The sequence below is a fragment of the Eptatretus burgeri genome, chromosome 14 (genome assembly GCF_056783735.1).
Source record: "Eptatretus burgeri isolate ZD-2024b chromosome 14, Ebu_testis_v1, whole genome shotgun sequence".
NCBI lineage: Eukaryota > Metazoa > Chordata > Myxini > Myxiniformes > Myxinidae > Eptatretus > Eptatretus burgeri.
In genome coordinates this window covers 31,680,756-31,693,255 of record NC_140974.1, presented here as the reverse complement: position 1 = coordinate 31,693,255, position 12,500 = coordinate 31,680,756, and the positions used below count along the sequence as shown (strand labels likewise).

General features: G+C 45.1%; 1 protein-coding gene across 16 annotated transcripts in view; it reads right to left on the bottom strand.

Moving 5' to 3' along the window:
* LOC147012901 (muscleblind-like protein 1) overlaps positions 1–12,500 on the bottom strand; it is a 236,258-nt gene that overhangs the window by 190,003 nt on the left and 33,755 nt on the right. The window contains exon 1 of one of the 16 annotated variants that reach the window (XM_085854224.1): positions 11,200–11,316. The exons of the other annotated variants lie outside the window; for them this stretch is intronic. Within the exon in view, the coding sequence (XP_085710350.1) occupies positions 11,200–11,301 (102 nt within the window). The 5' untranslated portion in view covers positions 11,302–11,316. Of the gene's footprint in view, positions 1–11,199; positions 11,317–12,500 lie in introns of those variants that run through there. 16 annotated transcript variants of the gene reach the window in all.

The following is a 12,500-nucleotide window of genomic DNA, read 5'->3' as shown; positions in this document are numbered from 1 at the left end:
ATGGGGCCAAAAATGATATAAAGTTTCATAATGTCTCAAAAAGTTATGGATGGATTCCGCAGAAACTTTGTGGACTGGTTGGGTGTGTGAAAATAAAAGGAGTAATTGATTCAATTTCGGTGAAGATTCGAATCCGGATCCGGATTTGAGGGTTTTTAAAACTCATTCTTAACCATTGCGAGATGGGGCCAAAAACGATACGAAGCACAGTATTTCAAAAAGTTGGGGACGAGTTATGACAAAACTCGGTGGAGGAGTCGGTTAGGTGACAAGAACAATCTGATTCGATTTTGGTTAAGTCCCGCATTCAGATCCGACCTATCAGTGGGATACAAAATGTAAACTGTTCAATCTGGTAGAGGTATGCTCTCGACCCAGTACCGTTCCGTTTCACCGAGTGTCGCTCTGTGAGTGATTTTTCATTCGTTTGTTTGGCATGCTACATTGCTACTCCTCCTATCGTGTTGGGCCGATTATAGCCAGACTTGCGAGATAGGATCAGCATGACCCTAAATATTGCACAGGGGTGTGGGGTGTTTTTTTATCTTTGCTGTTGGTCTTGTGGGGGTGGGGGGAGAGGGAGGACACAAATTCTCCATGTAAATGTGCACCGTGTAGTGCTGCTCCAGGTGGGAGACGGTATTACAAGTCTCCACCATTTACAGTGCAGTATTCCTGTCTCCACATTTTCCTGCATAGTGAGGTGTTTTGAATTCCAAGCAGTAGGTATGTTTTTGCTTCATGCATGTAACCCGGGTTTTTTTATTTTTATTTTTGGGAGCGACTGAGACAGCTGTCAGTTGCCTATACACCGCCCAAATAAAGGTATGCGTCAGAAGAACATGTTGCATGCCGAGAACAAGATCGCCCGTCGGGTGGGTACTCTACTCGTAAGAGATAATTCTGCACTTTGTTGTTATTTATGAGACCTTTGATGTATTGTATCTCATTAAAAAGGCAAAACGATGAATATTGGGATATTTGCACTCATTCTGATTCACAAGCATGTCGGGCTGTTTCAAAACTTCATCAATTACTGTACATTTTATATACAAGATGAAGTATATCGTTTTATCCTTCATTATCATGGTACTCTACACTCATTCGGTCCTCGCGCACGTACTTATGAAACATCCAGCGGTGTGGGCGCTCAATTAATCTGTGATTCACTTTACTATTCGATAATCGCTTTGATAAGATGACAATCCTATGCTAAGTCACATTGTTGGGATGTGGTGGAATTTATGCACCACCAACGCAACAACAAAATTTGCAGCCGGTGGTGGTTCCATCAATGCAGCCCGTTCTGGTTTTTGCACCAAAACAGGTATGACAGGAAGACGACAATGTGTGAATTTAAGATTAACGTTTTACGGGAACGTCCGCAAGGATGGATGAGACCTTAGACAACAACAACAACAACAACAACAACAACAACAACAACAACAATAAAATGAGTGCAGAAATCAACTGTAAAAATATATAACAGTGTTAAAAATTCAAAGTCGTGATGAATGATTTTGAACATATTTGTAAGAGCGACTGGTGCTTTCTCTTTGGGATATTCAATGTGGGCAATGTGGATGGTGAGGAGAAGGGGGGAGAGGGGGTATGAAGGAAGTACGTTTGTGGAGTTTGGTTGAGGCACGTGAGACACAGAAATGCTTGGACAACGTCCAACAACCACAGGTATGTGAAACATTCCCATGATCGTTGTCCATAACAAATCACACAATCTCACAAATTGTGCTTAATCTGATTTTAAGTATTAGTCATGCAGACAAAAGGATTCAATTCACTTACCAGGGAGTCACTCTCAAGAAAGAGACAACCTCCTATAATGCCTGGTGTTGGCTTTATGGTTCGGGTGGCGGGCTTTGGCTCCGAGGGTCCTGAGTTTGAATCCCGCTCAGCTGTTGAATTAATACCGGGTGGGGTTAACTCATCCTTCCGAGGTCGTCAAATTGAGTGCCAGCTTGCTGGTATCCCGTGTCGGAATGGTGACCCATCCAGGATTGTGCCCAATAGCCAAGGCGACTGCTTCGGTAGCACCAACGCTCTGCACAGAGTATGGTCCCAATCTCCTCCTCTATAATGCTCTTACAAGGGATAAATCAAATGAAAAATGCTTTCACGTTAAAATCCTCTTCTTTCATGGTAAATAAACCATAAAAGTTCAGGATACCTGAACAGGAGGGAACATGGTATTGAGGAAAATTGCTTCGGGTTACGGTTCGGGTTAGGACGTTTGACTTGATGTGTGTAGGGATATGTTGGGGCGATAGCATGGAGAAGCTGTATTCTAAAGGAGCAGGCGGGTGTACCAGAAGGAATACAGAGGTCACAAGTACACACTGAGTTTGAAACGAGCTGTTCAAGGACTGCTTCAAAAGGTCTGGAGATGCTCGTAGGAATGCACAAAAGGATAAGGAAGTTGTTCCACAAATACAACAGCAGCTAAAAAAAAAATAAATGAATGAATGAAGGTGAGAAGATCGAGCAATTACAGTAAAGAGATCACATTCTGTACATCATTAGACAAACACCGAAGCACGATGGACAATTCACAAAGGACAGGTAGTGTTGAACCTGATTTGCAGAGTGAAATCTGTTGCTGATTGTAAATCAATATTCACATAATTGATCATATATAAAGTTATAAAGTAACTTTGTTTGGCCTGGTTAGCGTAACCATCTGAAACTCATGATGCAGGGAATCCAGGGTCACGTCCTGCATCCCAAACTTATCCGTCCATCATATATTAATGTCATCATATCTCATAGAAAATGCCTCCACAAATGTCCTTGTAATTCATGGAAATGTACACTGATGTCTCTGAATGTCCATGTCCTGCACGTGACAAACATCTCCTCCACATGCCTTGTATAAGCATTAAAACTAGAAGGGCACTCGGTAGAGTGCAAACCTCCGCCACGTCATGCCTGATCCACGAGAACATAATGGGCCCATTACATTTTTGAAATATCATGCTATACAGCACTATATCGTTTTTGGCCCGATCTCTCAACGGGGAAGAATCACTCGGAGAATTAAATAATTCTCGTATCCAGATCTTCACCAAAATCGAATTAATTTGTCCTTGTCACACATCCAACATGCACACCAAATTTCATCCGAATCCACCCACAACTTTTCAAGGTATCCTGCGCACACACGCGCACACACACACACACACACACACACACACACACACACACACACACACACACACGCACACACACGCACACGCACACGCACGCACACGCACACACACACACACACACACACACGCACACACACACGCACACGCACACATGCACACGCACGCACACGCACACACACACACACACACACACACACACACACACACACACACACGCACGCACACACACGCACTCACACACACACACACACACACACACACACACACACACACACACACACACACACACAAAGACAGCGGTGAAAACATAATCTCCGTTCATCACAGATGGTGGAGGTAATAAAAGCCTGATTAGGCCCAGCCACATCTACATTTAAGGAAAGACTAAACTCAAAGGCAACTTATTATGATAACCTCAGATTCATCTCTCGGAGGGAGAAAAAAAAACACAATACCTCCGTATAAAGACCAAAAGCTATAATGCTACAGTCAGGTGTGTGATGGAATACTCGCTTCCAACGTGGGAAGGGAAACGACTGCAAAAACACGAGAGAAGGTCCATATCGATGTGACGTAATGGTCTTGTAGGCCAAAACATGCTCACATTTTTCCGAACACATGATTGCTGCAGGATACACCTTTGGCGGAAGGCAATAACACAGAGAACAAAATTAAGGAAACACCATAATTCAACGTCACACCGACTCCACTAAAATTTTGACTCAGAGATTGAGTTTTCTATATTTTTACCTCCACTCTACCACTACACCGTGCCTGGTGTTGGCTTAATGGTTCGGGTGGTGGGTTTTGGATCCCAGAGTCCTGAGTTCAAATCCCGCTCAGCTGTTGAATTAATACCAGGTGGGGTTAACTCGACCTATCATCCTTCCGAAGTCGGCAAAATGAGTGCCAGCTTGCTGGTATCCTGTGTCGGAGTGGTGACTCGTCAAGGAGACTGCTTAGACAGCACCAACGCTCTGCACAGAGCATGGTCCCAATCTGCTCTTCTCCTCCACCACCGAAGGTGAAGGAGGTAATGTTTTCACCCCTTTCTGTCTGTCTGTTTGTTTGTTTGTGTGCAGGATATCTCAAAAAGTTGTAGACAGATCCAGATGAAGTTTTGTGGGCAGTTTCGGTGTGTGATAGACAAACTGATTCGATTTTGGTGAAGATTCGAACCTGGATCCGGATCTGATAATTTCTAAGTGATTCATCCACATTGAGATATAGTGCTAAACCGATAATATATAACAGCATGATCAAGATGCGGATCCGGATCAGTTTTCGAGAATTTTTTTTAACTTTAGTAAAGTGATTCTTCACCATTGAGAGATGGGGCCCAAAAACGATATGTAGCACGATATCCCGAAAAAGTTGCGGATGGGTGATGACAAAACAAGGTCGATGCGTTGGCTCGATGACAAGAACAAGCCGATTAGATTTTGGTTCAGGTATGGATCCAGATCCAGCCTATCAGTGGGATACAACACGTAAACTGCTCAGCCTGACGGAAGTATGCGCTCTCCCTCGTGCTGTTCTAGTTCATGTGGTTATTGCCTGTACGTCCCTTGTCTATCTGTTCTCTCTCTCTCTTTCATTTGCTGCCCTTAACCACCCAACTCTTCCATGAGCCTCGACCTGCATATTCAAAAATAAATAGGTTCAGTATTCACCAATTGCATTTCGGGTACCAATGTGAATCTCCCTGATGTCTGAACACACCTTTCTCTATTATCCTGGTCAATGATGCATGGGTAAATTCCTGCATGAGAGACAGTTGCTTTTCTGTTGTTGAACACTATTACACAACCGTCACTGCAGAAGGAATAAATTGCTTTTCATTAGCATTGGGCAGGATTTGAACAGGTGGGCCGTGTGAGCAGGCTTTGTACCGGTGGCCAGTGTTCGCAGGATTTTAACCGGTGGGCCACATGAGCAGGCTTTGTACCGGTGACCAGTGTTAGCAGGATTTTAACCGGTGGGCCCCATGAGCAGGCTTTGTACCGGTGGCCAGTGTTAGCAGGATTTTAACCGGTGGGCCACATGAGCAGGCTTTGTACCGGTGGGCCCCATGAGCAGGCTTTGTACCGGTGGCCAGTGTTAGCAGGATTTTAACTGGTGGGCCGTGTGAGCAGGCTTTGTACCGGTGGGCTGTGTGAGCAGGATTTTAACCAGTGGGCCACATGAGCAGGCTTTGTACCGGTGACCAGTGTTAGCAGGGTTTGAACCGGTGGGCTGGGTGAGCAGGGTTTGAACCGGTGGGCCGTGTGAGCAGGCTTTGTACCGGTGGGCCACATGAGCAGGCTTTGTACCGGTGGGCCACATGAGCAGGCTTTGTACCGGTGGCCAGTGTTAGCAGTGTTTGAACCGGTGGGCCGGGTGAGCAGGATTTTAACCAGTGGGCCACATGAGCAGGCTTTGTACCGGTGACCAGTGTTAGCAGGGTTTGAACCGGTGGGCCGTGTGAGCAGAGTTTGAACCGGTGAGCCGTGTGAGCAGGGTTTGAACCAGTGGGCCGGGTGAGCAGGGTTTGAACCGGTGGGCCGTGTGAGCAGGCTTTGTACCGGTGGGCCACATGAGCAGGCTTTGTACAGGTGGGCCGTGTGAGCAGGCTTTGTACCGGTGGGCCACATGAGCAGGCTTTGTACCGGTGGCCAGTGTTAGCAGGATTTCGACTGGTCACAAGCAAGGAAAACATGCAGTCCGTCCATTTCTTGGATGAAATGCTTGTCTTGTTTCATGTTCAAGGTTTCTGTGACACAATGCCGAGACTGTAAAGCCTCTGTTGCTACTCACAGTGCCACATAGAAATCTGGAGGTCCAATGCACCAAGGCCCACTGATGTGATGAGAGATGTGCTTTCCAAGGTGGTTTTCTGCAACAATTGCCATTTCAAGACCGTCTGTGTGGACGTGCAGCTCAATAAAGCCACCGTGTGGACAAAAGAGCCGGCCACACCGTTGCTCATGACGATACCCCTCGATGTATTATCATAGTTATTGCCGACCCAATGTCAGACGGCTCACTCGGGTCTGTAGAATACAAAATGCAACAACGGCAAAGATTTTGTTCCATAAGGCTGTCTGATTTTACCGGCATTCATTAATATTTTGCCTGGGCATTGTGGCGGTGGAGTAAACGATTTCAATTCGGTTTCTCATTACCTCCAAAACACTCCATTGCTTCGACGTGCAACTGCAAAGGCGGTTTTTCTTGCACTTATTCATTTTTCCAGGTTCTTCATAAAGCACGGCTTTGCGATGGGGGAGATATATCCATAAAATATCTGGAGACGAATCAATCCACCGAGGAATCGTGCAGCATTCTCCGTGTCCGAAATACTAAATCCGTGAGCCGGGACACCGTGCGATTCCACGTGCTCGTGTCCCCTGCCTGGTTGGCTCTGGGTATCTTTTTGCATCGAAAGGGCCTTCGTTTCAGCAAGAAGCTTGTTTTTTCCCACCTTGTCCTAACAAGTTGTTGTCATAGTGATGTGCTTGCGGGCAGGTCTAAAAGTAGCAGGTATTTAAAAAAATAAAAAATTACTATTTCAGCTCTCAAGAGATGCTTGATCACGTGACCCACTGATTGGTTGACACACCATCACGCCGTCACATTGTAGCTCATTTCCATGCATATGAGATTTCAAGAAGGGATCTGTTTAACACGACCGAGCCTCAGAGATCTGTTTGCTCGTAAGTGTTAAAAATGGATAAAATAAAAGAAGAGGAAAAGTTTGAACCAAAATCACATCTGGAGCACCATGGAGGTGATCTCTATGTGTCAACGTTGACATGCGTTCACCTTGAGAGACAGACAGAGAAGGTTGATAAAACGATGATAATTTATTTATTGAATGTAACTTGTGTGCCAAAGAAAATGAATTCAGAAAATATTCTTCATGCTGTGTGTGCCGAGTGCCATGCCTGTACCTTCTGAAGCCCTCCGACATTTCATTTCCCTTTAACGAACAAGTGACCTCTACCTCTCTCAAGTTCCATCATCAAGACGACAGGACAAGCTGCGGTGACTTCTGTATTTCTCTCCGTGAATGTGATCATCACGAGGACTTCTCAACGTCAAACGATTCATTTGTTCCAAAAGGACAGTACGACGTCTCCCTTTGATGAAATGAAGTTTCTGCTTATTTGCGATGATGAAACGTAACTTCAATGGCGACGTTCTTTTCTTGCTCGGGATTAAACAACAACAACAGATTAAACAACCGAAGCCACTACTTGCACCTGAGTATGCTCAATCCATTCAAGTACTTTTGTGATGTCTCTTTCCTTCAAAATCCAGCATCCATTGTGTTGCTTTCAATGCCGTTATACCGGCTTTGGTGCCAAAAGGTGAACATGCATGAGCCATCATCATATTTTGGGATGCTGGATTAGCTCAGAACGGATAGCTCAGGCGTGCCCGTGCTATGTTCGATCAACAAGCGTGACTCGTAGTTGAAAGCTCCAGTCTATGTTTTTTTTTTTTTTGTCTAACTCTATGCTCACACAAAATGAGGCCAATTCAAATACTCGGTTATTGCATCGATTAAGTTTGGAAATAGTTTTAATGGCTGATATCGCGTCTTTGGTTAGCAGGTACGAGACTACCGAGCAGAGGGTGCCTTGGATAATGAGTTTCAATCTCTAATTGCTAAGTTAATTGAATGTGTTCAAACAAACAAAAAAGTGCACCAGGGTTTCTCCACGTACCCTTGAGACCCCACAGTTCTATATTCCCACGAGAAGAGTAGAAGTCAACACAGGTAAAGGTTCAGGCAGGTAGAATCTCTGGGCAGCAAGATGCACATCAGATGCACCCAAAGCCGAAGAACAATGGCCTATTCATCTAAAATACAAACTCCAGGAAATTGATGGAAATTTAGGCCATTTTAGAAAAAAGGAAAAATAGGGTGATCATGATTAACTGTTGCTCGCTTGTATCCCAGTAGATTAATGCCCAAAACTAAGAAACAAGGACTGATCCATCCCATACTTTTTTGTTGGCATCTCCATCTCTGGTATCAAGCGAGTGAATGTTTTTGGCCAAGAAAGATACCAAATCACTTTTCCCAGGTGGAAAGTTATCGGTAGGGACATCGTCGAGAACCCGCCAGCTCGACGTACGTAAGTCCATGAAATAAGTTTCTTTGCTGCAATTTGAGGCTCGTCTGATTTTGGACAACATCCTTTCTCCAAACGTCGATGTCATTAAGGAAGATGGATTGTCTGAGCTATCTTAAACATCGTTTGCACAAACAGTGGGGGTGTAAAGTATTTCTATATTTCTAAAACCATGCTCATCATAGAATTGTTTCGTGAACATCAGAATCATGACGTCATGATACGTGCCGTCTCAGGATGATCCGAAGCACAAGGAGAGTCTGACTAATGGGGAGATACCTTTCATGGACAGTTATGGTCGACCGAAAAGGGAATTTGTCCACTGCAGTATTTCGAGCAGGGGGTCCTAAAGTATATCATGAGACTGTGTTTTAGGTCCTTGCCTCCAGTCTGATAAGACGATTCTGGGAATCCTCTGCTGAAACTAAACTTGCTTTGTGTGTTAACCATTTCATCCACAATAAGGTGTATATCCACAGTCCCCATTATCCATGTTAGAAAATAGTATTTATAATAAAATCTGACCTCTGTGTGCTATGTTATGTGACTGTTTAAAGACAGCAAGGGGGGGGGGTCATGTAACATCATGATCCTATAACAGAGGGTTCTTTGGTCGGCGATAAACGTGCGAATTGGCCATATCCTTTACAAACCCTGAAGCCAGAGGTGACCGTCTGGTCGTTTGTAAGTGCAGGATGTTTTAATGGTGTTTCTGAATGATGGAACAAACTTGTGTTTGGGCCTGACTCACGGTGACGATGCCATAAACGTGTACTTCATTTCCTCTGTGGCAAACTCACCACCATAACGTAACCACGTGTTCGTGCGCCGGGCCATAGTGATCAAATATATAGGCCTACCAGAAATATAGTTCAAGGTTCTACAAAGAGAAGTCAATGAATTAACCTCGTCCAAGCAACGACAAAACACATTCCTTTTACCAATCCCTAATCCCTCCGCTGGAGTTGTTTATAGCAGGTACGGCTCACAGAGGATGTCGTAGATTTATGAAATGAAGGACAAGGACATTTGGAAACAATAGGAAAAGATCAACACATACATCACTGGGTCACGAACCTGAGGTCACGGCAGCATGTTACGACGGGTTCACGCATCACCGAACGGGTCAGTTGCACTCAGCACACTTAGATTTCATTATTACCAACTGGACTGTAACTGCAGACATCGTCTGCAAAAGACACATCATGCACAGTCACACGCAGCCGTGTTCCTTTCAGTGCTGCCCTGACCGGCTTACGGCTCAAGCTCACCAAACAGTGAGCAGGCCCTGTTATTCGGTTGCCCTTTCAGTCATTTTAAAACATCATTTTGCCCGATCAAGTCGAATTTATTGGCAAAGTTTCATCGCAAGGACAAATTGAAGTTAACAAAAACGAAAACAGTGATAAGGTGATGATAGGTTCACAAGACGAAGCCAACGGTGATAAGTACCAATGAACCATGATACCCAACCCTCTGCCATCACACGTTGAGTGTGAATAACAGGGAAATTGCAGGAGAATCAATCTTAACCTTGCGCCCGGCAATTACACACAAGAGTACAACACCAATCTTCGGATCACATGACGCTTGAGCTAATGACTGGGCGTTTTGTGTCTGCATGCTGTCGGCTTTCACACTACGGTATCAACTACCAAACTGCAGAGTCGCTGTTTAAGGGAATACGACCCCGTCGGCAACTCTTCCAATGTAACTAATCTGACTAATGTTGGCATCTGAAAACATCGGCTCAGTGATGTCAAAACATTCAAATATAATTGAACGTCGAACAAAACATCGAACAGAATATCAGCAAATCAAAGGACGAAAATATAATCGCACAAACAAGAGGAAATGTTTCTATTCCTGCTCAGCATTGTCTGACCAGCAGGATTGTGTTTGCGTTACACGTACAGTGCAGCTTAACGCTTTCCACTTCCTTATGCCAGACTGATGGACGGATTACCGCACACCTAACCCTTCAAACGATCCGAGCACCACCACCAAAACCCCACCCAGGAAGGATTAACGAAGAGGCGCTCGAGCCGCAGCCTTCCCCGGCTCAGTGCGTGCCATGCCATGCATCTCGCCTCCGTCCATTCCTCGGGCCTCTGCTTCCTGCGCGGGCCGTCGGCCATGGCCCGTTTCACACGTGTGCGACATGCCTCGGCTTTTCCGCAGATTCCATGGGGCACTCCCAGTACGGTTCGAATGAGAAGTCACGCGTGACCCAGCAAGTGCTTAGTTCTTTTACAGCTCACAGCCACTGCCAAGCCACAGCTTGACCCACGAATTTATCGGCTTTCCAGTGCAAAATCTCGAGGCTTCATTGGCAGCGTCCAAGAGAAAGTAATGGCTGACGTGTCTATGGAAAGACACAAATTGATACTTTTGTTTTGTGCAACAGAACCGTTTCAGGTCCACCAAAGTTGACGACTAAAACGGACAAACAGGATCCCTACCTTACAACACTCTTACTATATTTCCATTGTGCGTGTGTTTACAACACTAAACAAGTCCTTTAACACTTCGCAAGAAGAAAGGTTTCTTTTCAATCAAAATTATAATTAAATTTTTTTTTTTTTTTTACAATCGTCACATCAAGCTGACAAGGTCGTCAGGCAGACCGAGGTAACCTGAAAAGGAGGTCTCCTGGTTTTTCACCTTTGAGACAGTCTGCACACCAAGCTGGTACAGTGGTAATCCCAAATACACCACCGATACACATTGGCAACATTTATTAAGAGTACCCAAAGAAAAACCCCAAACCCCAAAAAGTGACTGAAAGTTAAGATGATAAATGAGACACCCAACCGACCTATCACGTGAGGCCAGAAGCAAATTTGTGTCCTCAATTGCACTTCAATTTCTCTCACAAGCCACAGCAATTTTCTACATTTGATACTAAATACCTCTTGGTCAAGGAATCCTGAGATAATACGAGTACCACACTTTCTGGATGACCACACATCGACCACTGGTCTACAGCAATAAAGTGTGCACGGCACGACCATGACCAGGGGCGTGGTCCTTGAAATTTCAGCGGGCCGGGGTGCAGGTCAAATATTCCGCGACGAAAGGTACGCACTGAGTATTTGAACCTCAAAACAGGCACAAAGTTCTGCCAGCCATGATGAAACATGTGCGGCATCAATTGGGGCCTTCGAGCATTACGCATGTGAAGAGGTTGAAAACGCTTGTTTACGCACGGTAAAACACCGCCGTTGTGCTGCCAATGCACATAGCACGGTGAGCGCGTGCCCCTCTCCCTCGGTGCCCAGTTTCACACACAAGGCCAAGAGGCCTCACAAGGGAGGTGTCCTTTTTCCACAGGCCAGTGCTGACTCAGCTGACATCTGGGGATGCAATGGCACCCAGTCTCTCTGATGCTTCATTTACCTCCTTCCATTTTGTTGTACAGCGTTCTGTCATCCTACGTTCTTCCTCTTTTGGCAGCTCTTAAATCCCGAGCTTATGGCTCAACTCTATCTTTTCTGCCAATTTTTTTTTCTTCCTCTATCACAAACAATGGGTGTGATTACAGTAGATTGGAAAATTGCAATGTTGTACTGCTTCGGAAAGGCTAAAAGCACAACATAGTGGACAGCCCGTGAACAGCCATTAGCATAATGGGATCCAAGTATGCCTTTTATCCCTTTGCTCGTTCTTCTCTTTCTTGCAGATGAGGCTACCTGACCTGTCGAGCATGACCTGTGAGGCCCCGTCCCAAACAGACATAAACAGGTGCACACACAGCAGAGATGCAGAGGCTTGAGAAGCAGAGGCAGCCATATTTCATGTGGAATACACAGCAGCAGTGTATAAATAACAGTCACAAGAGGGTAAACAAGCTTTGGAAGGCTTGAGAAATAGGGCTAGGGGGTTGTACTGCACCACATTTGCCAATTTCCAAAAGCTTTTGCCTTCAATTGTGATGTTAAACCGTCACTGTTGCTTGGCTAGTAAGATAGTGAGCATCGGCCCCAACTTAGTAACTGGCAGACCTCTGGACCAAACACCCAAGCTAATGGCCTGTAAACATGGAGTACAAACTTGCTGATATTTTTTTCATTAAGTCATTGAAACAGGAAAACAACTGTTGCACAAACCTTCGATTGTACTTTCGCGACCTCTAATTAATCAACCCTCTGGAAAGCTCATCCTCATCCTGTAAGCGAACCTTCAAACATCAGGGCAAAAGTGTGGAGATACA